Genomic DNA, 24,499 nt, shown 5'->3' with positions numbered 1-24,499 from the left:
ATCCAACACGACCCTTCTCACAGAGTATACTCGGTACACATTTGTTAAATAACGCAGGCGGGAGAGACAGCCAGCAATGAGAAAGATGGGAAGAAAGCAAGCAAGGATTAGTACTCACTGTCTGAACTCCCATACTCCACGCTGCCTCTTCATAACCAACAACACTGCTCTATGACTTCTAAGCTAAGGCTATGAATCCCAGTTTGGTTCCAAGAGGTGGGAAAGGGGGAGGCGGTGCTGGATGCAGCTGTGCACTCACAGACACCTGCTTTGGGCTTTCCATGGCAGCCAAGTTGGGACCCTGCATGTCACATGTGCTGCCATTGTGTTGATTTCTTGGGCAGCGGGGGAGGACAACTGTAACATGGCGACAGCACAGCCCAGACCACCAAAGTCATCTGCTGGGCCAATTTCCTTTTCTGCACCAGAATTTCTCCTGGCTGTTATTTCTCGTATTTATTCTCTAAATTGCCACACATGATCTGCTTTTTGGCTTCTCTAATGGAGAAGAATTCAGCTACTGAACAGGCTGGCTGTGCTGCTCACTGAAGAAAATGAAATTTGTCTCCTCCTAAAGTTATAATCCCACTGCCTCTGGTCCTTGGGTAGACAGGAAGCAGGAATGGTTAGAAGAGTAGTAAGAAAGAAGAGAAAGGCAGGAAATAGATGTGGCCTTTTGTAGTCTTGAGCCTTTGCGTACAGAATCAGCTTCGTGTATCTTCCCAGTTACAGCAGCTTTTTAATATTTTGCTTGTGTACTAGATTAACCTGTGTTGGAAGAAAAATGCTTTGACTCCAGCAAACCATCCAGCTTGCCCTGTAATGCACACCTGCCAGCGATATTTATTCTGGTTCACTGCTTGCAATGTGATGGCAGAACAAGAGAATTTAAGCTCATCTAGACTCCCTGAGAAATGGAAACAATAAAACAACCCTACCTATTGAGCCAGATATAATCTTAGCACTCCTGGCCCCAAATGCAGTGCTGCTCTGTAGACTGAAGGACAGCAAGCAGGCTATAAGTCAGTATGTTTCCCTTTCCTGGGAGATTCTTGGATTTATGACACCTGCACCTGGTATAAGGTTCTGAGTTTGTGAGTAATAGGGTAGGAAAGCAACGTTAGTCTTAAGGCTGTTGCAAGGACGCCAAAAGTCAAAACATCCTCTGGCCAGTCCGTACAGCCCTCTGAGTAGAGCAAAGGTCACGAAGAGTTGACTCATTTGGTTCACAAATATCAGAAGGGTAACGGGATCAGCCTCCAGCCAAAAGACCTGGTACCAGGATTCTCAGTAGCTCACCAACTGACTGGCTTACTAATCCAGACCTGCTCAGGTAAAGGAGGTGTTAACAAGGAAGAAGTAAGTTGATTAGAGCATTCAGGTGGGGTGAATGTACACTCCTGAGACCCTGGTTTGAAGGAGAAGTTATGACAGCTGTGGGGTTTAGAACGAAGGCGATATCTCGTGTACTTAAGGTAACAAAATCCCCTGGCACAGTAACCTCCCAGATTTTTTTCCTGTGGAATTATCTGCCTGTGTGGCCAGACTGCAGCACAGATTCACAGTGTTCAGTAACAGTGTTGCCCTTCCATTTCTCCCCATTTGGGGAAGGAGGAAGAAGAGTGAAAGAAAAAGTAAATAAAATAAACTTACTCAATACTTTCTGGGGTTCCGGTAAGTACACAGGGCCTCTCTGGAATCCCAGAACTCTCTATAAGAAGAATCAAGAAGATGAGGGGTGTTGGTGGGCACCGGGCACATGCACCTCTGCCTCTGTACAGACTCTCTCTAGGGCTGCTGCCTGCGCCAGCCCCGCAGAGGCCCAGGCTCCCAGAAAAAGACAGTTTGCTTCCGCTTGTGGACAGAATATGAAGCTGGTAGCTCCACCCTGGGTTCTCGAAGCAGAAACAAGTCCCACAGGGGAAGCTAGAAGGACGTGACAGGGTCTGTGACTTGGTCCTGATTACCCGTCTCAGCTTCACTTCTGAGCCATTCACACGCTAGTAATTGTTTCAGTCCCTTTATTGTGCTATTCCTCAGTTTCTCCATTTGCAGCTCAATGGTGATGTGTCTGCACACGGCACACAAGCTAGCACACTAGGAAGGAACTTCATGACACATATATCAGGACATACCAGTTATGGCATGAATGTCCCAAGAGATCAGTGACATCTATGTGGAACTAGGCCACTGAACGAGAGAAACACGTTACTTTCTAACACCACACGATGCCTCATTTTGTTCCTAAAAAATTTGCTTCTCAAAATCCTTCCTCAAAAAAATGAAAGAGAAACAGCTACCAGGAGTTACTGCCTTCAAGACACTGTAATACGTATCTTTTAAAAGGACAAACATTTTTCTAGTCAAATGTCCTTCAAACCCCTTCCTTTGCAATGGAAAGAGGTCAAGCTCAAATTAGATGACAAAACCATAAATAAAATAAAAAACTGTTCTTCACTCCATCTCTCTCCATATTGCATGGTCAAAATGAACCCAGCTAGGAAAGGTTGGAAAACACGTTCAGTGAGTGCTAATCCAGCCAGGACCCCCAGCTATCCTCTTCCCACAAAGGGAAGGGACAGTCTCATCCAGGGGAGGCTCTCCTGATGCACACAGTCAAGGAGTGACACCAAAATCGTAGGATTCCTACAGGCCCCACTATGCCACTATGTCTGGCATAACATTCTGGTGCAGAAAACATAGGTCCTAGAGTGGCAGGTGTTTGGGAAGGGGCCATGTCTGGCCACAGAGCTGAGGGAGCGTTTACCCCAGAAGCCAGATACGAGGCCTTATCTCCGGGCCCACCTTTGCTCTGATCCTTCTGGTTCTCATTTAGGAGTCCAACTCCCGAAGTGCAAGGAAAACACCAATCACATATACTTACCCAAGCAACAAGCAAAGTACCGAATCTGGAAATGTTTGTAAAATACTGATTTCTATAAAATTGATATCTATTTTTAAAAAGCCCTTACCTGAAGCAATCTGAATTTTGCAACCAGATTCTGCTTGAATCCGTGAAATCTGCTCACCTCCCCTGCCGATAACTGAAACAAATTGAACAGGGTCAGAATACACGCCCCCATTCCATAGTTCACCACGCATGAATGACTGAATTAATTCCACAAACTGTGACACTTGGCTCACAACACTACACATCGAGTTGGCCCCTGTGAGCCCATCTCCACTCTTTGGGCACGATGGCAGCAGAAACCCCGTGTGAAACAGCCTACAGGCAGAGGGGATTCAAGCTGAGGTGAGGAGAGGTGGGGAAGGCGGGGGCATCCACAGCCCAGTGCTCTGGTTTCTGCAGCACTTCAGAGCTGTGGGGAACAGCATGTGCACAGCATTCTACTACAGGTGACACCCACAAGAGCGATTAAAACAAAAAGGACCTCCTGGCAAAGGAGCTCAGAAAAAAACAGAGAAAAAGAAGAGACAGGAATCAGGGAAAAAGTAGACAACACGGATACTTACTAAATCCAACCATTTTGTCAGGCACTTTGAATTCTTCCGTTATTACTGTCCTAAAAACAAAGAACATTTTGGAAAAAATACAGAATACAGAATTTTGCAGCCATTTTAGGTCCCCAAATTGCCCACACTGGCAATGTTGCAAGATAAAAGCTTAAAATACATCAGGCCAATCTGGCCAACAAATCCGCCACCATCTACAAAGAGTGTCATGTAATGAACCCTCTGGTCAATCATTCCTCCTAAAGGTCTAAGCCTTTCATCTCCCTGTGTCAGAGGAAGAAACCTCGGGTTTTCACGAAACCACCACCTCCTCTAACAGCTGCCTTTTCTTCAAACAGCACCTCTCAGCGTTGCCTCATTCTGCCTGCTTAGGTGCTCTCTAACCAACGGGCCATCAATCCCAGGTCACTGAAAGGTCCTCCGGGGTTGTGGGAGATGTTCAGACTTCCACTGTGGAGTCCTCTCTAGATGAAGAGATACCCAACTTTTCTTCAACATTCCTTGTTTCCCAATCTTTTTATTGTCTGCTGGCCTCCCTTCTAATTTATGGATGTTTCTTAAGTTGAGATGCCCCAAATGGAATCAGTATCCGATGGAGGCGTAATCAGTGTTGCCAGAACAGAATAATTACCTCACTTACTCTGCAAGGTACTTCTGTTAAATGCTATCCCATCCATTATGTGCCTTTTTTTTTTTTTTTTTTTAAACTACTATTGCACTGGCTTTTTTCAAACAAACCTTCAAATCTGCCATACAGTGTATTGTGGACAATGTCCAATTTGCCCAACACCCCAGAAAGCAATTAAATCTCAACATTTACCTTGGGAGGATGCTAAATGCAAGTAGTTAAAAACAAAACAAAAAAAAAGGGGCAAGCATTTTTAAACATCTCTCACACAGCTGGATTTTTACCCATCACAGAAAAGATGGAATAAGTGCATATTTTTAGGGAGAGTGCATTACTTAGAAGAAATGCAACAGCATAAATAGCACTTGCCACTGTATCTTTTGATGGGAACAACAGTCTTCTCTTTGTGGAGTTTACACCCTCAAGCTTATGTGCAAGACGGGATTCTCTCCACCTCTTGGGATATATGTGTTCTCCCCAGATCAGGCAATTCATTCCCAGCTTGCTAATCAGTAACACCATGGATGTGAATGCCAAGTCTTGCCGTCCCAACGTGTCCTGCAGCAGAAGCCAGGTCCCTGTCAGGATGTGCTTCCTGACTCTGTTGCGACAGATGACAGGGCTCTTGTGCCTGTGGCCAGGAGGCTGCTGCTCATACCATGTGTAGCATGAGCTGTCCACTCTGTCTATTCTCAGAAAATACCACCTGGGAATTGACTAGAGGGGCTTCAATACTACTGCAACACAAAATGTCACAAAGCCCAGGCAGCTCCTGGCCCTAAGGAATAACTTTAGTGGATTCTGAGCAAGAAACATACTCTGGGTTTCCAGGAAGAAAACGTTCTAATCTCAATGCAAGGCTGAAACTTGTCCAAGGTACAAAATATAAACACCTTGGAAAAGAAAATCCTGACTAGTTATGGCTTTATAGGAAAGTCAGCATTTGATACTAATGATCACCTCATTTAAATTTTTCAATTCATCAACAAACAAAACAAAGCAAACAAAGAAACAATAACAAAAAAACCCAGGAAAAAACTTTTGTTTAACTGATGCCTGGTGATTTCTAGAAACTCCCAAACAGCTAGGCAGAATACAAGACGACAGAATTGTTTTGCTGATAGAAGGTTAAGGATATGTTACAGCAACAGATACACAGCACAAAATTCATCCTTCCGGAAGAGAAACTGTGGCAGTTTCTTGTATATGTTTTCCTGTTTGAAGGGCGATACACTATGACCACACATACCCCATCTTACAGACTGGCCTTTGTAAAACTCAGGGCTCTTTCTGTATCTCTCTAAATCCTCAATGTTTGACAGAAGGCTATGAGGGGACACAGAAACAGATAATCAGCTGGGCTGAGGCTCTCTGGCAAGTCCCTACCACTTTGGAGGGATGGAACCCTGGCTTCTGGCCTCCCCACTACACACTAGCCACCCACCCATACTTCCTGGGCACCCAGAGCATTCTCTTGGGAGTGTCTGACCCTCACACTTCGAGGTGTCCCTTCTCAGGTGAAGAGGCTGAGGATTAATTAAATATTGGCAACACCACAAAACCAGGTGGGAAAATCTCATTCTCTCCTTTTAAATTAAATGTACACTGGTAGAAAGAGCAACTCCAATCTTCTCCAAGTATTTTAAGTTACTGCAATAATGGCTGATTTTTAATGCTTTGTATTAGTTTATCCCTGAGCTGACACTATCTTGGAAATGGCTAGCAAAAAACTCGAGTCTTAAAGAAGCCTAACCCATGCTTTTTCACACACTCAACCTCTGACTTTCTAGCACTCTAGTACAGATGGTGGATCAATAAACAATTAGAAATGATCAATAAATAATAAAACATAACCCACTGCTTACCTTTGATGTACCAAGGCCCCTAACTGGTTACCTACTGTGGCAAAGAGAAAGAGAAAAAAAAAAATCAAAGCATTAGCACGGATAAACTAACTTCATCCTTACCATTCTTACCATTTCGGGGAGGGGGGAAAGAAAGGCAGAAAGCAAGCAAACAGTAATTTAGGCTCAGTGGCTGAAATGAATGCGTTATATGATATGAAACAGGAGGGGACATCTTGATCAACACAGTCTCTAACCCAGTGTCCAGCTGAACACAGGATAAGAAATTGATCTGTGTGTCCACATGCTGTGAGGCCTGGGAGAAAATCCTGCTAGCCTAAATCCCTCTAACTTCCTACCTCCCTCCTGCTCTGGATCCAAACTCAATGTAAAGACGGAAAGAGATCCTTTTTTAAAAACAAATGAGAAGATTGACCCTCCTTGGATGCATTGTTAAGGACTGCCCCACAGCAGCTGTAATCATGAGGAACACGCACATATGCTCCTCCTGGCCACGGGGCAGGAGACGCCCCCTGGCGCCCCCCCACCGAATCCCCCCCCCACCAACAGCATAAGCATCTGAAGGAGAGGATCTGGCCTCCTCCCTCCACAGGCCTCGTCACGGACCCACCAGAGCAGTCCATGTGCAGTGGACACTAAGAATGAGCAACTGCCTTTCAAGCCCATTTCACAGAGACAACGGTGCCAAACAGCCTCTTATTATTAAAACCAACTCTGTAATCACATTCCCACAAAACCACTTTAGCTACGCTTTTTGTTCCAGTTTCTCCTCTTTCAGCTATTGATGAGTGTCTCCTTCACCAGCCATCAGCAAAAATGATTCTGTAGTGTTTCTCTTTTGGAAAATGCAGCTCAGGAAACACAGTCAGCAAACAATGAAAAAGTACAAATCCTAAACATATCACAAAGAACCGACCAAACGCACCTTACAAGATGCTAAAAAGGGCATTCAGAAATACGTCTTTGGGGAAAGTTATTCTAAGGACATGAGGTAAGTCGGAAAGGATTGATTCCACCCACTTGAGGTCAGAGAATGAAATGGTTTGACAACCGAACTACATCTGAAACAGGGAACCAACTGCTTTGCTTGTGCTCAAACTCAGTGCTGTCATTCTCTGACTGGACAGTGAAGAGACAAAGGAAAAAAAGCAGACCGTGACATTTAAAAAGAAGAAAAAGCAAAGCAAAACAATGCTAGCAAAAAGTAAACGAAGCTACTGAGTCAATACCATATTTCTTCTGGATCGATAACAAGATAATGGTCTACAGCCAAAATATTGACACTCGACACTATTAATCTGCTTATCTCAGGGATACGAGAATTGTTTTTTATTGACTCTTAAAATTTTCTCTTTGCATATCTGTTTGAATATAACAAACATTCTTGCTTGGAACAGGTAGTGCTCACAATTCCCATTTTGCAGGAAAACTGGACAACCGCCAGGTCAGGAAAGGAATCCTCACCACAGACTCAGGCCCTGAATAGTGTTGGGGCTGAGACATTCCTGAGGGAGGAACGTTGGCCACGCAGGGCAGTGGGGAGGAAAAGAAACACAGCAAAGGAGAATGTCCATGACAGAGCCCCTGCGAGCCTGTTAGCTGTTCCTCAGTCAGCTGAGCTTCCCTGATTGCTATCAGAATCCCCCTCTTCGTGGGTAAAGAATCTACTGAAGCCAGAAGAACTAAAATGTCTTGAAATGATGAGAACACAGAAGAGAGGTACTCAGCATTCCTCAGCTGGGGCAGAGGCCGCACCGCGGGTCCTGGTTCACTGTGTTGTTTGGTAAAGGATGTCAAAGGGCCGATGATCTTCAGAAGTTTCTGTCTCAGCCAGAGAAGCCACAGAAACAAAGGGCAGTGCTACCATAAAGAACCCCCTGAGATTCACAAGAATATTCAGAGAGCTCCTGTTCAAAAGCCATTTGAAATTTTGTGCTCATCACAAAAATGGCAATTCCTTTTTGTTGGCAAAGTATGTGTTACAGGTGCCACGCACACAACACCATTCCGACCAGCCACAGTGGAGGCACTCACAATGGCCAGAGATGGAAATGTACACACTATCATCCCAAATAGATGGGCTGCTGAGAGCTACACCACTGAGAGGAAATCAGGTTCAAGTCCAGAGTCAACTCTGAGCTGGCGGATGCTTAGGAAGGATAAATCATCTCCCTCCTCCATGCAAATTCTGGAGCCCACCCAAGGTTGAAACATGCGATTACAGTTTCATTCCCTTCAGAACATTCCCATTTGGTGCCTAAAAACGAAAACCAGCAGTTAGATTGGGGCATTGGGTACTCATATGGCCAAGTTCTATGTCCAACTCCAGGAACAGGAACCTCTCCTTAGTCTTCGCAACAAGGAGGGGTCACACTAAGGAGGCAGATGGGAACACCTATCATGTTCAATTGAATGGAACTACACTCATTTTCCTGTAAAAAAGGAAAAATGCTGGGTAAAATCAGTCCTATTTCCACTAATGGCGTGTGCTGGTTGACAATGCATCTTCTTCCTTCCAAAGGTCCCCTTGGAGCAATTCCAGCACATCCAGGTGTAGTTCTCATTTCCCTTGTGCACTATGTAATACGAACTGCCTGGGCTGTGAGTCATTCCACAAAATCATAAATTCTTTCTGAAGAGTAATACTCTGCCAATTTTAATAATAATCTTAAAAAAAAAAAAAAAAAAAGGTGGCCGGGCGCGGTGGCTCACGCCTGTAATCCCAGCACTTTGGGAGGCCGAGGCGGGCGAATCACAAGGTCAGGAGATTGAGACCACGGTGAAACCCTGTCTCTACTAAAAATACAAAATGAGCCGGGCGAGGTGGCGTGGCACCTGTAGTCCCAGCTACTGGAGGCTGGGGCAGAGAATGGGCGCGTGAACCCAGGAGGCGAGCCAGCAGACAGATTCAGCCACTGCACTCCAGCTTCATGCATAGATGACCACTTCAAAAAGGTCAGGGTCAGCTGTGCCACTCATGCCTGTAGAACCCCAGCACTTTGGGAGGCCAAGGTGGGTGGTGTGTAGTAACTTGAGGCCAGGAGTTCAAGACCTGTTCACAACACGGTGAAACCCTGTCTTTAGTAAAAAGAAAGAAATACAAAATGTGTTGGGTGGTAGAAGACATCTGTAACCAGTTGTCAAGAGGCTGGTATGCAATGAACCCAGGAGGCGGAAGTTGCAGTGAGCCGATCGTGGTCACTGCACTCCAGCCTGGATGATAGAGCAAAATTATCTCAAAAATAAAACAAAACAAAACAAACAAAAAGGTGATCATTTTTCCCCTCTAAGCACGAAGAGAAAAGAAAAGACTTCATTTTTCCCCAGTGAAATAAAACAGCACTGGGAAATACATGCAACTTTGCAATATGCATCAGCTTTTTTTTTTTCCTTTTTTCTGAGACAGAGTTTTACTCTTGTTGCCCAGGCTGGAGTGCAATGGCGCGATCTTGGCTCACCGCAACCTCTGCCTCCTGGGTTCAAGCGATTCTCCTGCCTCAGCCTCCTGAGTAGCCGGGACTACAGGTATGTGCCACCACGCCCGGCTAATTTTGTATTTTTAGTAGAGACGGGGTTTCTCCGTGTTGGTCAGGCTGGTCTCGAACTCCCGACCTCAGGTGATCCACCTGCCTTGGCCTCCCAAAGTGCTGGGATTACAGGCGTGAGCCACGCTGCCCAGTCACATCAGCTTTAATAGTTACACCCCCACTCCTACCCCAGCACAAGGAACAAAAGTGCCAATTCCTCCTTCACAACAGCTCAGCCAGCACACCCACACGGAACCACTGGCCAGAGGCAGGTGAGTGAGTCTGTTGTGGGGGGGGGAGGGGAATACCAATTTTTATAACTGCAAAAGCAAATAACCCAAATCTTCTTTAGAATTTGAAAACAATCCTCCCTCCTCTGCCTCTTCTTTGGATGTGCAGTCTCCTCTGACTGACCAATGGCTTTCCACGCCCCACCTCAGGTCAGTAACACACACTTAGCGGTGCAGATTCAGGGAGTTTTTAGAAAGCTTTTCCCCCAGGGACACTACAAAGGCCTCCTGTGTTCTAGGCAGCAACTCTTGCTCCAGGGCCACGAAACACTGATATGCTGAGTTCAGCTGAAAGTACTTTGCCAAGCATAATTTATTAATTTTGCAAATTATTTTTAAAAAGTGAAAGTAAATTCAAGTTTATCTCAATAATGTCACTATTTTTTGTTGTTGTTGTTTGAGACAGTCTTGCTCTGTCTCCCAGGCTGGGGTGCAGTGGCGCGATCTCGGCTCACTGCAACCTCTGCCTCCTGGGTTCAGGCGATTCTCCTGCTTCAGCCTCCCAAGTAGCCAGGATTACAGGTGTGCGCCACCACGCCCAGCTAATTTTTGTACTTTTAGTAGAGACAGGGTTTCACCATGTTGGCCAGGCTGGTCTCAAACTTCTGACCCAGGTGATCCACCTGCCTCAGCCTCCCAAAGTGCTGGGATTACAGGGTGAGCCACTGCGCCAGCCAATCACATCACTCTTACCTGCAGTCTACTATAAAGTTCTGTGAGTGGAAAGAACACCCCCCACCCCCAGCCACACTAGGTGCTTTCCTGGGCGCCTCACCTGCATGAACCCACCTGGTCCTACAATAACCCACCTCTGAGGCAGCTACTGGCACTGCCATTCCCATCTAACTGAAGAGGAAGGTGCTATCGCACTGCACCCAAGCCCTCAGAATGGCATGCAGGCAAGGGGCCTGTGCCCGTGCAAACTCTGTACCGCTTCATCTTCCCCTGTCCTCTAATCTTGTGGGTTTCAACACTTATCACTGTTTAATTTTGTGATGTTAACTCTTGATCATTCTTCATCTCACAGGTCAGTGCCTTCCAGGTGCTGAGCACTGTGACAGGACTTGAGGATACAACAATCTAACAAAGTCACCTTTGCCCTCAGGGAGCTTAGAGTCTAGCAGGGAAGGCAGAAGGCAACAGATGAGGGGGCCTACCCTAGCCTCCAGGGACACGTTGGGCCCTGCACCTTCTCCCCAAGTGCCTAAGAGGAAAAAGAATTCTATGATACTATACTCATAGCCCTAAGCTTTACTTTCATTTACGCCAGTGTCATGAAATCAATACAGGGGGTCACAACCAGCTTTATTAAAACATGAAAGAGAAAACAGAATGTACCATATATAAAAAGGGTAATGTATTTCATAAAACTTTCATTTCAGTCACATATGTGTTTTAATACATCTGTACTAACTAGTTCTGATGGAAACAGTTTTTCTCATATGGAGAGTGGTATTTTTTCTTTTTTGTTTGAGACAGAGTCTTGCTCTGTCACCAGGCTGGAGTGCAGTGGCACGATCTTGGCTCACTGCAATCTCCACCTCCTGGGTTCAAGCAATTCCCCTGCCTCAGCCTCCCGAGTAGCTGGCACTAAAGGCACGCACCACCATGCCCAGCTAATTTTTTGTGTTTTAGTAGAGACGGGGTTTCACCATGTTGGTCAGGGCGGTCTCCATCTCCTGACCTCGTGATCACCTGCCTCGGCCTCCCAAAGTGCTGGGATTACAGGCGTGGGCCACCATGCCCGGCCCGGGAGTGGTATTTCTTAAAGTTTGAAAATAATGAGATATAGCCCTCACGATAATATGATGAGGCAGGTTATCAACGGGTCCATTTTACAGATGGGGAAACACAGGCTCAGAGACGTTAAGGAACTTGCCCAGGGTCAAACAGCTAACGACTAGCAAAGCTGGGATTCAAGCCTTGATCTATCAGACTCTGAAGTCCACATGTTTAAGTACTAAACTATTAGGGCACATGAGACAGAGACCCAGGTTCAACTTCCCTTCTGTCACTTACCATGTATCTATCTGGCCTTGGTCAAACCACTTACTTCTTCAGAAACTGGTTTCCTCATCTACAACAATAAGGAGTTTAAGCTTCAGGTTCCCTTCTGGCTGTAATCTCACACGACCCCCTCTCCTCCGACTGAATCCCTAACCCCTGGCAACCACTAATCTGTTCTCCGTTCCCAAAAGGTTACACAGAGGGGATCATGCAGTATGTAGTTTTTTGGGATTGGCTTTTGCCACCCTGGAGATTCATCCAAGTTGTTGGATGTACTCAGCATTTGTTCCGATTCACCACTGAGTAATATTCCACAGTATGGCTGTATCGCAGCAGAACCATTCATCACTTGAAGCACAGGTGGGCTGTTTTCAGTGTGGGACTATTACGAACAAAGCTGCTATGTGAACAGGCTCCTGTGTGAACATTTTCATTTCTTGGGAATAAATGCCCAACAGTGCAATTGTGGACTGTGCATAAGTGCAGGTTTAGTTTTCTAACACTCCAAAACTGTATTCGAGAGTGGTTGTACCATCAAGTTAAACTCTGGAAACCTATGAATCCTCTTTTAATTTGGCAACTACTTTTCTTCCCTATTAACAGCCATGAAGAATGTAACAGGCATTGTACATGAGCTCGAGTTATATTTTTGTCACAACATTGATGCCACAGGTTTAGCTCATTCATTTTTGTGGAAAATGTCTACTATTTTACCCAGCTGGCTAAGCCAACTGTCACCCAACCAGCCAGATCATGCTTTGCCAAGGGGAAAAATCTCTCTGCCTTTTTCCAGCTTACACGTATGTATGTACCCATGTAACTATCATCTCACTTCTGAATCAGCTTACACGTACGTATGTACCCATGTAACTATCTCACTTCTGAATCAGCTTACACGTACGTATGTACCCATGTAACTATCATCTCACTTCTGAATCAGCTTACACGTACGTATGTACCCATGTAACTATCGTCTCACTTCTGAATCAGCTTACACGTACGTATGTAGCCATGTAACTATCTCACTTCTGAATCAGCTTACACGTATGTATGTACCCATGTAACTATCGTCTCACTTCTGAATCAGCTTACACGTACGTATGTACCCATGTAACTATCATCTCACTTCTGAATCAGCTTACACGTACGTATGTACCCATGTAACTATCATCTCACTTCTGAATCAGCTTACATGTACGTATGTACCCATGTAACTATCATCTCACTTCTGAATTATAACCCTAACATGGATAGATGGGTGAAGGGAGGAAGAAACAAATGGGGGTGGCTGAGGTGGGGGGTAGGGCACAGAGCCTTTGCCAGGAGTTGTCAACTGGATAAAATCAGACCCTGTCCTCTTCACTATTTCTTTGTTTTTTTTGGAGACAGTCTTGTTCTGTTGCCCAGGCTGGAGTGCAGTGATATGATCTCGGCCCACTGCAACCTCTGCCTCCCGGATTCAGGCCATTCTCCCACCTCAGCCTCCCGAGTAGCTGGGACTACAGATGCACGCCACTACGTCTGGCCAATTTTTGTATTTTTAGTAAAGACTGGGTTTCACCACGTTGACCAGGCTGGTCTTGAACTCCTGACTTTAGGTGATCTTCCCACTTCAGCCTCCCAAAGTGCTGGGATTACAGGCGTGAGCCCCCATGCCCAGCCTCCCTTCACTATTTCTTACCAAGGCTCTACCCTTTGTTACCTTGGGATTCTCTATTCAGAATTCTTGCCTGGCCCCACTGCTTGGGGATTTTTCCACCCCAGGTGACTGCCTACGGTACACCAAAAGCGGAGAATGGGAGAAGGGGCGTGGCAGGAAAGGCATAAACTTCTGGGGCAGACGTGACTCTCAGAAAGGCCCATTTTAGGGAAGAGGGCAGACAGGAGGCAAGGAGCTGGAAAAGGACCCTGGGAAGCCTGCCCATGTCCACTCGCCCCTGGAAAGCCTTCATCTGCCCTTGACAACAACTGCCCAACCACATCCCAGTCTCACTTTCCCTCTTCCCTCTTCACAAAAGGCAAACCTTCCTCCTAACCCCTCCTACCCTCAAGAACTAGGTTTTGGTCTTGGCTTTTCATCCCTCCAGCATCTGTCATCATCCCCCATTCAGGGAAAGTATCAACACCCCTGAGATTCGCTTTCCTCTTTCCAGAGTGGAGACTGGTGCCTGCAGCACCTGCCTGGGGTGCAGATCACAGGCAGGGGTCCGGGCATCATGGCTCTCACCACCCGCTACCACTTGTACCTCCTATCTCCTGTCTCTCCTTAAGGTCTTGGATTTTCAAACGTCTTTTCCTCCTCATTCCTTTTTTTCCTCCTTCCTGTCCTCCTCTTCAGTCCTTGCCCTATGCCACAAGTACTGAAACAAAGCTTGGAAAGGATCATAGAAATAGTCTATTTCACTCTTCCTGCAAATAATTCACTTGGCAGTACGCCCAAGAATTCGTCCTTTAAGAATTCGTCCTTGTAAGAATACAGCAATTTCCCCTCGTCCATGAGGGATATGTTCCATAGACCCCTGGTAGGTGGCTGAAACCATTGAGAGCACCAAACCCTGTATATACTATATTTTTTCCTATACATTGGTGAGTGGGTAGTGTATACAGTGTGGATATACATGCTACTCAGAATGGTGTACAATTTAAAAATTAGGAATTGGCCGGGCGCGGTAGCTCACGTCTGTAATCCCAGCACTTTGGGAGGCAGAGGCAGGTGGATCACGAGGTCAGGCTTTCAAGAACAGCCTGGCCAACATGGTGAAACCCCATCTCTACTAAAAATACAAAAATTAGCTGGCTGTGGTGGCGCATGCCTGTAATCCCAGCGAATCGGGAGGCTGAGGCAGGCAGGAGAATTGCTTGAACCCGGGAGGTGGAGGTTGCAGTGAGCCAAGATTGCACCACTACGCTCCAGTCTGGGTGACAGAGCAAGACTCCGTCTCAAAAAAAAAAAAAAGGAATTATTTCTAGAATTTTCCATTTTTCCATTTAATATTTTTGGCAGTGGTTGACTGTGGGAAAATGAAGTCATGAATAAACGGGGAACAACTCTATTATCAAAATTAGGAAGTGTGGTACTACATAAAAGGTGCTTTCTTCAGCAGGTCACAAAGTAAAAAGAATAAAAAGGAAAAAAAAAGGTGCCACATAAATAGCAAAGACGAGTCTTCGGGAGAAGAGGCAAGCACAGTTTCAAAGCCCCTTGCGTGGCCTTTCCCCCGCCACCCTAGTGGTGAGGACAGTGCTGTACTTTCCCGAAGCCCTCATTTTGGTGCCACCCACTACACAGAATGCAGGGGAGGGTAAGGCCTGCTTAGTTCAACTAAGAAAGCTCCTTAAAACTCTTCTGAGGAAGAAAACTCGAAAGGCTTTGATCTTGGATCACGAGAGATACACAGGGGCAAATGGGAAGTGACTTCTCCGTCTGGCCATCAGCTCTGGGCAAACATGAAAAAGCACTTTCGGTGGTCAGGGCAGCTGGACAGTGAACCATGAGACAGGAGACTTGTTTAAAGAAACTGGGGGAGGGGTACTCTCTATATACTTCCCTAACTAAAGATGAAGAAAATGTTCATCATCTGATGAGGCTGATTTTAGCTGAGGACTGGCAAATTAAGCTTGAGGGCCAGCTGCCTGTTTCCGTGAAATATCTTAGTGGCTCACAGCCATGCTCATTTGTTTATACAGATGCTACAGCTGTTTCTGAACTCTAATAGCATAGCTTAGTAGGTGGGATACATAGCCTGCAACCTTACATTTATTTTTGTTTGTTTTGAGATCACTATGTCGCCCAAGCTGAGTGCAGAGGTGCGATCACTGCTCCCTGTGGTCTTAACCTCCCAGGCTCAGGAAATCCTCCCGCCTCAGCCTCCTGAGTAGCTAGCTGCAGCTACAGGCATGCACCACCACACCCAGCTAATCTTTTTTCTTTTTTTTGTAGAGATGGGGTCTTGCTACATTGCCCAGGCTGGTCTCAAACTCCTGGATGCGAGCAATCCTCCCACCTCGGCCTCCCAAAGTGCTGGGATTATAGGCATAAGCCACCATGCCTGGCCCCTAAAATGTTTACTATCTGGTCCCTTATAAAAAAAGCTTGTTGCCAGGTGCAGTGCAGTCCCAGCTACTCAGGAGGCTGAGGTGGGAGGATCAACTGAGTCTGGGGGTAGAGGCTGCAGTGAACCATGATTGCCCCACTGCACTCCAGCCTCAGCAAGACCCTGTCTTTTTTTTTTTTTTTTTTTTTTTTGAGGCGGAGTCTCACTCTGTCGCCCAGGCTGGAGTGCAGTGGCCAGATCTCTGCTCACTGCAAGCTCCGCCTCCCGGGTTTACGCCATTCTCCTGCCTCAGCCTCCCGAGTAGCTGGGACTACAGGCGCCCGCCGCCTCGCCCGGCTAGATTTTTTGTATTTTTTTTAGTAGAGACGGGGTTTCACCGTGTTAGCCAGGATGGTCTTGATCTCCTGACCTCGTGATCCGCCTGCCTCGGCCTCCCAAAGTACTGGGATTACAGGCTTGAGCCACCGCGCCCGGCCTGACCCTGTCTTAAAAAAAAAGAAAAAAGAAAAGAAAAGCTTGCCAACCTCTAATTTAGATTACATTTAAATTTGCACTTCTAAATCACTTAGCTAATATTATTCTCTTAAATTTGGAAGTTACTTTTTCCAAAATTTTAAAATGCTAATCGTAGGAAACGGGGGAACTTGAGCATGAAGAGTCCATGGGAAATGAGGCCAGTATCTATGGCCACATCACGTAGGCTCTGCTAGGAGAGGTGCGTGGCGGGACCCAGAAACCGCAGAAGGAAGGATGGGATGTTGTCTGCCCCGAGCAGAGGCCAAACACACTGCTTTAGAAATTAAGAGAAGGATATGACTTAATATTCACTAGTGAGGTGGGTGTGTGAAAAAGGGAAAAGGGAAAAGGGAAAAGGGGAGGGAGGGAGGGAGGAAAGGAGGGAGGAAAGGAGGAAGGGAGGGAGGGAGGGAGGGAGGGAGGGAGGGAGGAAGGAAGGAAGGAAGGAAGGAAGGAAAGGGTAGAGAGAAGACCAAGAGGCTAGGTGGCATGTGGACTGAGCACTGAAGAAAGTCAAAAGATACAGAAGAGGATAGGTTTCTAGGAGGAAGCTGGCTGAGCAGGAGTTGGGCAGGTTAAGAGCTGGGTGAGAGGGGAGAGAGAAGAGACAGCCGTCCAGGCTGCTGTACAGGGTGCACGGGAGAAGCCAAGCTGGGAGGGCAGGCGACGGCCAGGTTGGAAGATCTGCACCTCCCTGGCTACTGGAGGAATGAAACTGGTTGGACTGACTGCAGGGAGATGCTCCAGCTGAAGCATGAGAGACGTACTGGATGGAAAAGGTGCCACAACTGAGACCAGAAGGCAGATTCCTGAACTGGTGGGGTGCCAAGGATGCATATCAAAGACTGCTGGAACATGTGGGTGTCAAGATTGAAGACAGGGAAGGCTAAAATGGCCTGATCCAAAGCTGGAGGGCAGTGGAGTGACTGGTGACAGCTACCTCCCAGGGAGAGGCATCCAGGCAAGGTTTCACACTGAGCTCTAAATTCTGCTCTGGGTTCTAAGTAGGCTCATGAACAGCATTCTGACAGCCGGCTCAAAACCGCCACTCCCTGAAACACAACTAACCCAAATCCCTTTTCTATATCAGGAACAAATCCTTCCCCTTGTTCCACTGCCTAGCACATTAAAAAAAACCTTTATATACACACACACACACACACACACACACACATATATACATATTTTTTGAGACAGAGTCTCGCTCTGTTGCCCAGGCTGGAGTGCAGTGGCGTGATCTTGGCTCACTGCAACCTCCACACCCCAGGTTTAAGCGATTCTCCTGCCTCAGCCTCCCAAGTAGCTGGGACTACAGGCGCAGGCAACGGCATCCAGCTAATTTTTTGTATTTTTAGTAGAGACGGGGTTTCACCGTGTTAGCCAGGATGGTCTCAATCTCCTGACCTCATGATTTGCCCGCCTTGGCCTCCCAAAGTGCTGGGATTACAGGCGTGAGCCATAGTGCCCGGCCTTAAATATTTATTTTTCGGAGATATGGTTTTGCCATGTTGCCCAGGCTGGCCTCGAATGCCTGGGCTCGAGCTTTCACACTACCTCAGCCTCCTGGGTAGCTGGGATTACAGGTGTGAGCCACCATGTCGGGCATCTCTAGGAATTCTAAGAGGAGATGGCCGTTGTTTTTAGATGTGGGAGCTTTGCGGGAAAATTCTTGAGACTCACACTGAAGATTTTAAGGGGACAGCACTCATTTGATTGTAAAAGTTCTTGTGTATTTACAGAGTTTATGATCACAAAACAGAAAATTCACCCCAGGGCCACTGGAACTAAGATAACCATTTAAACTGCTTATCCAAAATAACAAGCTGTGATCTTTTTATATTTGACTGGTGTTCGTGACTCCCTAGGCCAAATAGGGGTGACTGCATTATCGGCATTTTTGCCTTAGCAGAAAGCTGTAATGCAAATTAACCTTTTTATCTTTTCGGGGCAATCATACTTTGGTTCCTCTTGGGAGACAGCAAAGTAAAAACTAAGTTGTCTGCCCCTGTGCACATAGCCCATTAAAGGACAGTGTCTCTTTGGCCCAGTGTTTCCAGAAATCGAAATCAATATATTTCACAACTCATTCAGCCTTTCACAACAATTTCACAATTCAGCCTTGTTTTTTTCACTCACTGCGTGGAGTTGAAGTGTTAAAACCTGTGCTTGCAGTGAGCAGGTATCTGCTGTGTCCTCTGCATAAGGAATACCTAAATATTTGCAAATGAAGCCCTCTAGCATTTTGCAGACATTTTTCTCCCATTAGTCCATTGCCCACACATTTGAAAGAAATTAGCACTAATAAAGACATTATCAGTATTGACAAAGAGAACTGGGTCACAGGCAGATGTAGTTGACTTGGCCAAGATCACCCCGTAGGTCCAGAATCTCACTTAAAACCTTGGGTTCATTAGTATATTGCGTCTTTTCACCTCTTTGTTTTGATAACCATATTTTTTTCCATGTCTACCTTTTGGGGAGTAAGTCTTTACAAACAGAAAATGACCTTGGTTTATCTTTTTCTTCCCTCTAAATATGAACCCCTCCTATAGCAAGAAGGAAAGTTTCTGTGTCGTGCTGAACCTCCTGTCCTCCCTGAACACCTGGTCTTATGTGACCACAGGCTGTATTTGAAGAAAAAGGAATTTCCCTCAGGCTTCTTACATTCTGCGTTAGAGCTCGATAAAATGAATCCTGTCTTCTGGGGAGCACTGTTTAAATCACAGGATTACACATATTGTTTTCTTCTCCAAGCTCTTCTCCATGTGTAGAATTTGAGTTCTGCGTTGGTCTCAGCGTCTGGGGACTGCCACAGCCCCATTTTGTCACTTGTCTTCTGGTAGGGGGAAGGTCACTGGGCCACTCTCTTAAGAGAGTAAGAATGTGAACAAGCAGATCCTGTGAAGGGAAGTGATGTTCATGTTTACCTGGCTGCCTTCTGGGCTCACAGTCTTGCTGATGGTGTGATGAAAAGTTTAGAAAAGCAGAGGCAGACCAAGCCGCCGGAATTCTGGCACATTTTTCTTAGCAATAAAGATTTCCAAAGGCTGTGTAGCTGTTTGTTTGGCTTGGCTTGGGTTATCTTTGACAGAGGCTACCAGACCACTTTTTTAGCAATATGAACTTTCTAACTTTCCCTTGAAGCAGGGTTCTTTAACCTTTAGGAGGTTGAAGTTTAGTCCTCTAGAACTTTTTGGAGGTGTTATTTGGGTCTATTTAAAAACGCTTCAACTCAGCCATAAAAAAGAATGAGATCCAGTCATTTGCAACAACATGGATGGAACTGGAGAGCATTATGTTAAGTGAAATAAGCCAGGCGGAGAAAGACAAAAATTACATGTTCTCACTTATTTATGCGATATAAAAATCAAAACAGTTGAACTCATGGACACAGAGAGTAGAAGGATGGTTACCAGAGGCTGGGAAGGGTAGTAGGGGGCAAAAGGGGCTCGGGGAGGTGGGCAAGGGGGGTTAATGGGTACGAATAAGACCTACTATTTGATAGCACAACAGGGTGACTATAGCCAACAATAACTTAATTGTACATTTTAAAATAAAGAGAGTAACTGGATTGTTTGTAACTCAAAAGATAAATGCTTGAGGGGATGGATACCCCCATTTTCCACGATGTGCTTATTTCACATTGCAGGCCTGCATCAAAACATCTCATGTACCCCATAAATATATACACCTATGCAGTCACAAAAATTATAAATAAAATAAAATACTTCAACTCTTAACTAAAAAGAACCTTAACATAGGGTTTATTCAGGACATTGAGATTTGTGAACAAGTCTATGAACTGGAGAATTTAAAAATGCACTAGGAGGCGTGGTGGCTCATGCCTGTAGTCCCAGCTACTTGGGAGGCCGAGGTGGGAGGATCACTGGAGCCCAGGAGTTCAACAGCGCCAGTGCACTCTAGCCTGAGCAGAGTGTGATCCCATCGCTAAGGGGGGATTAAAAAGAAAACCAGAATTCCTAGAGACCAGAGAAATGATTCATGGCAAATTATATTTTTCTATGTACATAAAAACATGCACTTTTGGGAGAAAAGATTATACGATACATACTGCTCTCCACCTTCATTTTTCACATAATACATCATAGAAATATGTACAAACATAAATGACTGGGTACACAGCGACAGAAAAAGAACACAGAGAAGACACCGACTCACTTGACTACATGCAAATTCATGTCAATCTAGTGTATTTCACTATCTCTTCTATAGTAACAGGAGACAAAATATGATAAAGATGCCCAAGCTCTCTACAGAAACACATCTGATAGATAACTCTGCCAGAGTGCTGGGGATGGCCCCTTCTAAGTGTTCTCAAATTCTTTTGGGGATGGAGTAGGGTATATAAACCAGCCAACAAAACAACAAACAAATAAATGAATTAAAGAAAAGGGATGCTTCTAGAAAAAGCCTGACATAAATGGGAATGGTGAAAAATCTGGCAGCCAGACTGTAGAAAGGTCACCATTCTTCTCTTTAAGGTCAAGATGTAGCCACAGCTTCCCTTGAGGCATGCACCAAATCGTAGCTTTCTTTGGAGAAAGTGGGAACTTCAATTCCCACGCGCACTGAAGAACAGAGGGCTAAATCAAACAAAATTCTCAAATAGGTCAAATTACTTCCAAGCTGATGCTCAGGGGCCAAGTCTTTATCTCAGAGCCCAGTGAAAAGATTTCTGTATTATCAAGGCAAATAGGAACTCAAATGCTGAAGGACTGCTGCGAAAAATCATCCTAAATACTTCCCTTCAACCATTCCTCTAGACAGAGTGACACTTCAGAGAGTCGTTAAGGTAATGGCTGACAAATTCAAACTTAACTGGCAGGTTCACTACCACCTGAAAGGCAAAGATATTTCTGGCAACTTACCTCCATCATCCAAGGGCCGTTTTTGTACTCCATATCCATATACTGAGGGGTCCACTAGAGGTGTGGAATTATTCAAGTGAGGAATTGAATCAATTTTAGCAGCAATCTACAGAGAGAATCAGATTTAAACACTCAGTAACAAACCATGGCTCTATCTGAGGGAGAAAGACAAGTGTCCTCTTTAAAGGGCTGTTATCCCATTTCTCCCCGACCTAGATTAATGGAAGGCAGCACCACAAGCGCACAAACACTTTTCACTGTTAAGTGAGTTTTCTTTTGGTCTCAATAATAATGTGTCTTCAGAGTACTTTCAAAAATGTGTCTCTACAAACAAATTAGTATTCTTTTTCTTTTTCTTTTTTTTTTTTTGAGACGGAGTTTCACTCTTGTTGCCTAGGCTGGAGTGCAACGGCGTGATCTTGGCTCACCGCAACCTCTGCCTCCCGGGTTCAAGAGATTCTCCTGCCTCAGCCTCCCAAGTAGGGATTACAGGCATCTGCCACCACGCCCGGCTAATTTTGTATTTTTAGTAGAGACGGAGTTTCTCCATGTTGGTCAGGCTGGTATTGAACCCCCAATCTCAAGTGATTCGCCCGCCTTGGTCCCTCGAAGTGCTGGGATTACAGGCGTGAGCCACTGCGCCCGGCCGCAAATTAGTAGTTTTAAGTCACCTCTTAATATATAGGCATGTCACATCTTAAGAAAAAAAAAAAGCAAGCCAACAATTGAAGAACTTTCTTCAGAAAGTTTAGGTTTTCTCACAGGGTTCGCTTATGCAACAAATTCCCCAAGAATATTTGAATGGCCTTGTGTGCTCAAATGTGACAAAGGGGTCTCACTCTGTCATCCAGGCTGGAATGCAGTGATGTGATCATTGTTCACTGTACCCTCAATTTCCCAAGCTCAAGTGATCCTCCCGCCTCAGACTCCCAAATAGCTGAGACTACAGGTATGCACCATCATGTCCAGCTAAATTTTTTAAAATTTATTTATTTATTTTTCTGAGATGAAGCTTTGCTCTTGTCACCCAGGCTGGAGTGCAATGGCATGATCTCAGCTCACTGTCACCTCTGCCTCCTGGGTTCAAGCGATTCTCCTGCCTCAGCCTCCCAAGTAGCTGGGATTACAAGCGTGTAACACCACGCCCAGCTAATTTTTGTATTTTTAGCAGATGGGGTTTCACCACATTGGCCAGGCTGGTCTCAAACTCCTGACCTCAGGTGATCTGTCTGCCTCGGCCTCCCAAAGTGCTAGGATTACATGCATGAGCCACAGCGCCCGGCCTATTTTTTTAAATTTTTAATAGAGATGAGGTCTCAATATGTTGCCCAGACTGGTCTCGAACCCCTGAGCTCAAGCAATCCTTCTGCCTCAGTCTCGCAAAGTGCTGGAACTAGCACTTTGGCTAATCCCATGGCTCAAAGGTGTGAGTCGTGGTGCCCGGCCTGACAATTCCTTAGGAATACACCCATCCTATAAACTTTAATCTCTATAAACTGATGTGTGATCTATAGAGATGTAACATAAGCTTGTCTTTACTGGAAGTGTCCAAACAATTTCAGAAGGATTCCTGCAGCAGAGAAAGGGAGATGATCTCTAAGAGCTATTTCAACTTTTAATATTTATTGTCAGTGAAAGGACAGAACACAGCTGTTAAAAATTTCCCCCAGAAACAAATGGTATGCAGAACTTCTTACTTATCTACTCTGTTCTCAGCAGGAAATTATATGTGATCTTCATAAGAAAGTAACTCTTTCATTTAACCAAAGGAATATTTACAGCAACTGCTCTTGATGTTAGTCCCTCAGTTAAAGTTAAAAAACAGGGGTCTATCGGGGGCAGCTAGCACAGCTGTCCCCCAGAGCAAAGTCTTCAGTGGTAGCTCTGAGCTAGTCCAAATGTTCCCAGAAGTCTCAGACCTATTGGGACCAACAGAAATTACCTGAAACAAACAAACAACCAAAGACAATCATGATACTGAAAACCAAATGCAGGATTTAAACAGCAGACATCATCCCTTACATTTATGAGTTGTGCGATGTTGAGGCAAGTCTCCTTCCTCTCTGCATGATGCCCCAGGGTAATACCACATAGTTCATAGTTTTTGAAAAGATAGTAAGATCCCTGAAGGCAGAGGAATACTTGAGCACACCAAAATACTACGCTATGGTTGCAAAACAAGGCAATTCACCCAATAAATGTTAAGTACCTACTGTGTGATGGGCTTTTTGAGGCACTGGAGCTTTTGTGGTGAGGGAGAACCACCAGGCCTGGTACTTAAGAGTCAGCAGCTGGGGGAAGTTAAAGGTAAACCAGATAATCAATAAACTGATCATTTCGGCAGGTGATAAGCATTACCACAATAAGAGACGATAATGTCACACAGAGCATGCGTAGGAAGCTGCTTTAAATGGGGTGAACGGGAAGGCCACTGTGAGGAGTGACATCTGAGTCCTACGTGACGATGAGGAGCTCGCTACATAAAAATCTGAGAAAGTATGTTCTACACAGAGGAACTTGTACAAACACCCTGAGGCAGGAGCAAGCTTGGTAGGTATGAGCCTGGAAAAGAAGTCAATCTTGCCAGCGCGGAAGGAACTAGATACGTTCCAAAGGTGGTAGATTCATACTGGACCCTTTCAGGTCATGGTGAGGAGCTTAGACTTTATAGGAAGGCTGATGGGCAGCTAATACAAGTCTTAAGCAGGAGAGTAACTTGCTGATTTATGCTTCTAAAAGATCCCCAGCCAAGAGCATGGTGGCTAGCAAAGGTAACTCCAGCACTTTGGGAGGTCAAAGCGGGATGACTGCTTGAGGCCAGGAGTTCTAGACCAGCCTGGGCAACACAGCAAAACCCCCATCTCTACAAAAAATAAAAAATTAGCTGTGCGTGGTGGTGTATTCCTGTCGTTCCAGCTACTCAGGAGGCTGAGGCAGGAGGACTGCTTGAGCTGGGGAGTTTAAGGTTACAGTGAGCTATGATCGAGCCACCGCACTCCAGCTGGAAGATGGAGCGAGACTCCATCTCTAGGAAACAACAAAAAAGATCCCCTTGACTGTGAGGAGACAAGATACGAAGAAGAAAGGAAGGAAAAGATAGTCCAAGCCAGACTCAGTCTTAGGAGGCATTACTGTAGTCTAGGTCAGGGCTTGGCAATCTACAGCTGGTGAACCACTTGCTTTTGTAATTACAGTTTTGTTAGAACACAGCCACACTCATCTCAGAGTGAGAGACTGACTCAAAAACA

At 45.5% G+C, this 24,499-nt stretch overlaps 1 protein-coding gene across 9 annotated transcripts in view; it reads right to left on the bottom strand.

The window, feature by feature from the left end:
- FUBP3 (far upstream element binding protein 3) overlaps nucleotides 1-24,499 on the bottom strand; it is a 59,985-nt gene that overhangs the window by 21,987 nt on the left and 13,499 nt on the right. For 3 of the 9 annotated variants that reach the window (XM_017949545.3, XM_017949546.3, XM_017949547.3), the window contains exons 1-6: nucleotides 23,465-24,105; nucleotides 21,252-21,357; nucleotides 5,968-6,001; nucleotides 3,475-3,524; nucleotides 2,973-3,044; nucleotides 1,654-1,711 (exon numbers count right to left, since the gene is read on the bottom strand). In XM_017949545.3, the coding sequence (XP_017805034.1) occupies nucleotides 1,654-1,711; nucleotides 2,973-3,044; nucleotides 3,475-3,524; nucleotides 5,968-6,001; nucleotides 21,252-21,357; nucleotides 23,465-23,587 (443 nt within the window). In that variant the 5' untranslated portion in view covers nucleotides 23,588-24,105. Of the gene's footprint in view, nucleotides 1-1,653; nucleotides 1,712-2,972; nucleotides 3,045-3,474; nucleotides 3,525-5,967; nucleotides 6,002-21,251; nucleotides 21,358-23,464; nucleotides 24,107-24,499 lie in introns of those variants that run through there. The other 6 variants (XM_003911186.3, XM_009188005.3, XM_009188008.3 and 3 more) reach the window with 4 other exon arrangements.

This window comes from Papio anubis, chromosome 13 (assembly GCF_008728515.1).
Source record: "Papio anubis isolate 15944 chromosome 13, Panubis1.0, whole genome shotgun sequence".
In the NCBI taxonomy this organism is placed as follows: Eukaryota; Metazoa; Chordata; class Mammalia; order Primates; family Cercopithecidae; genus Papio; species Papio anubis.
This window is presented reverse-complemented; position numbering and strand designations above follow the sequence as displayed.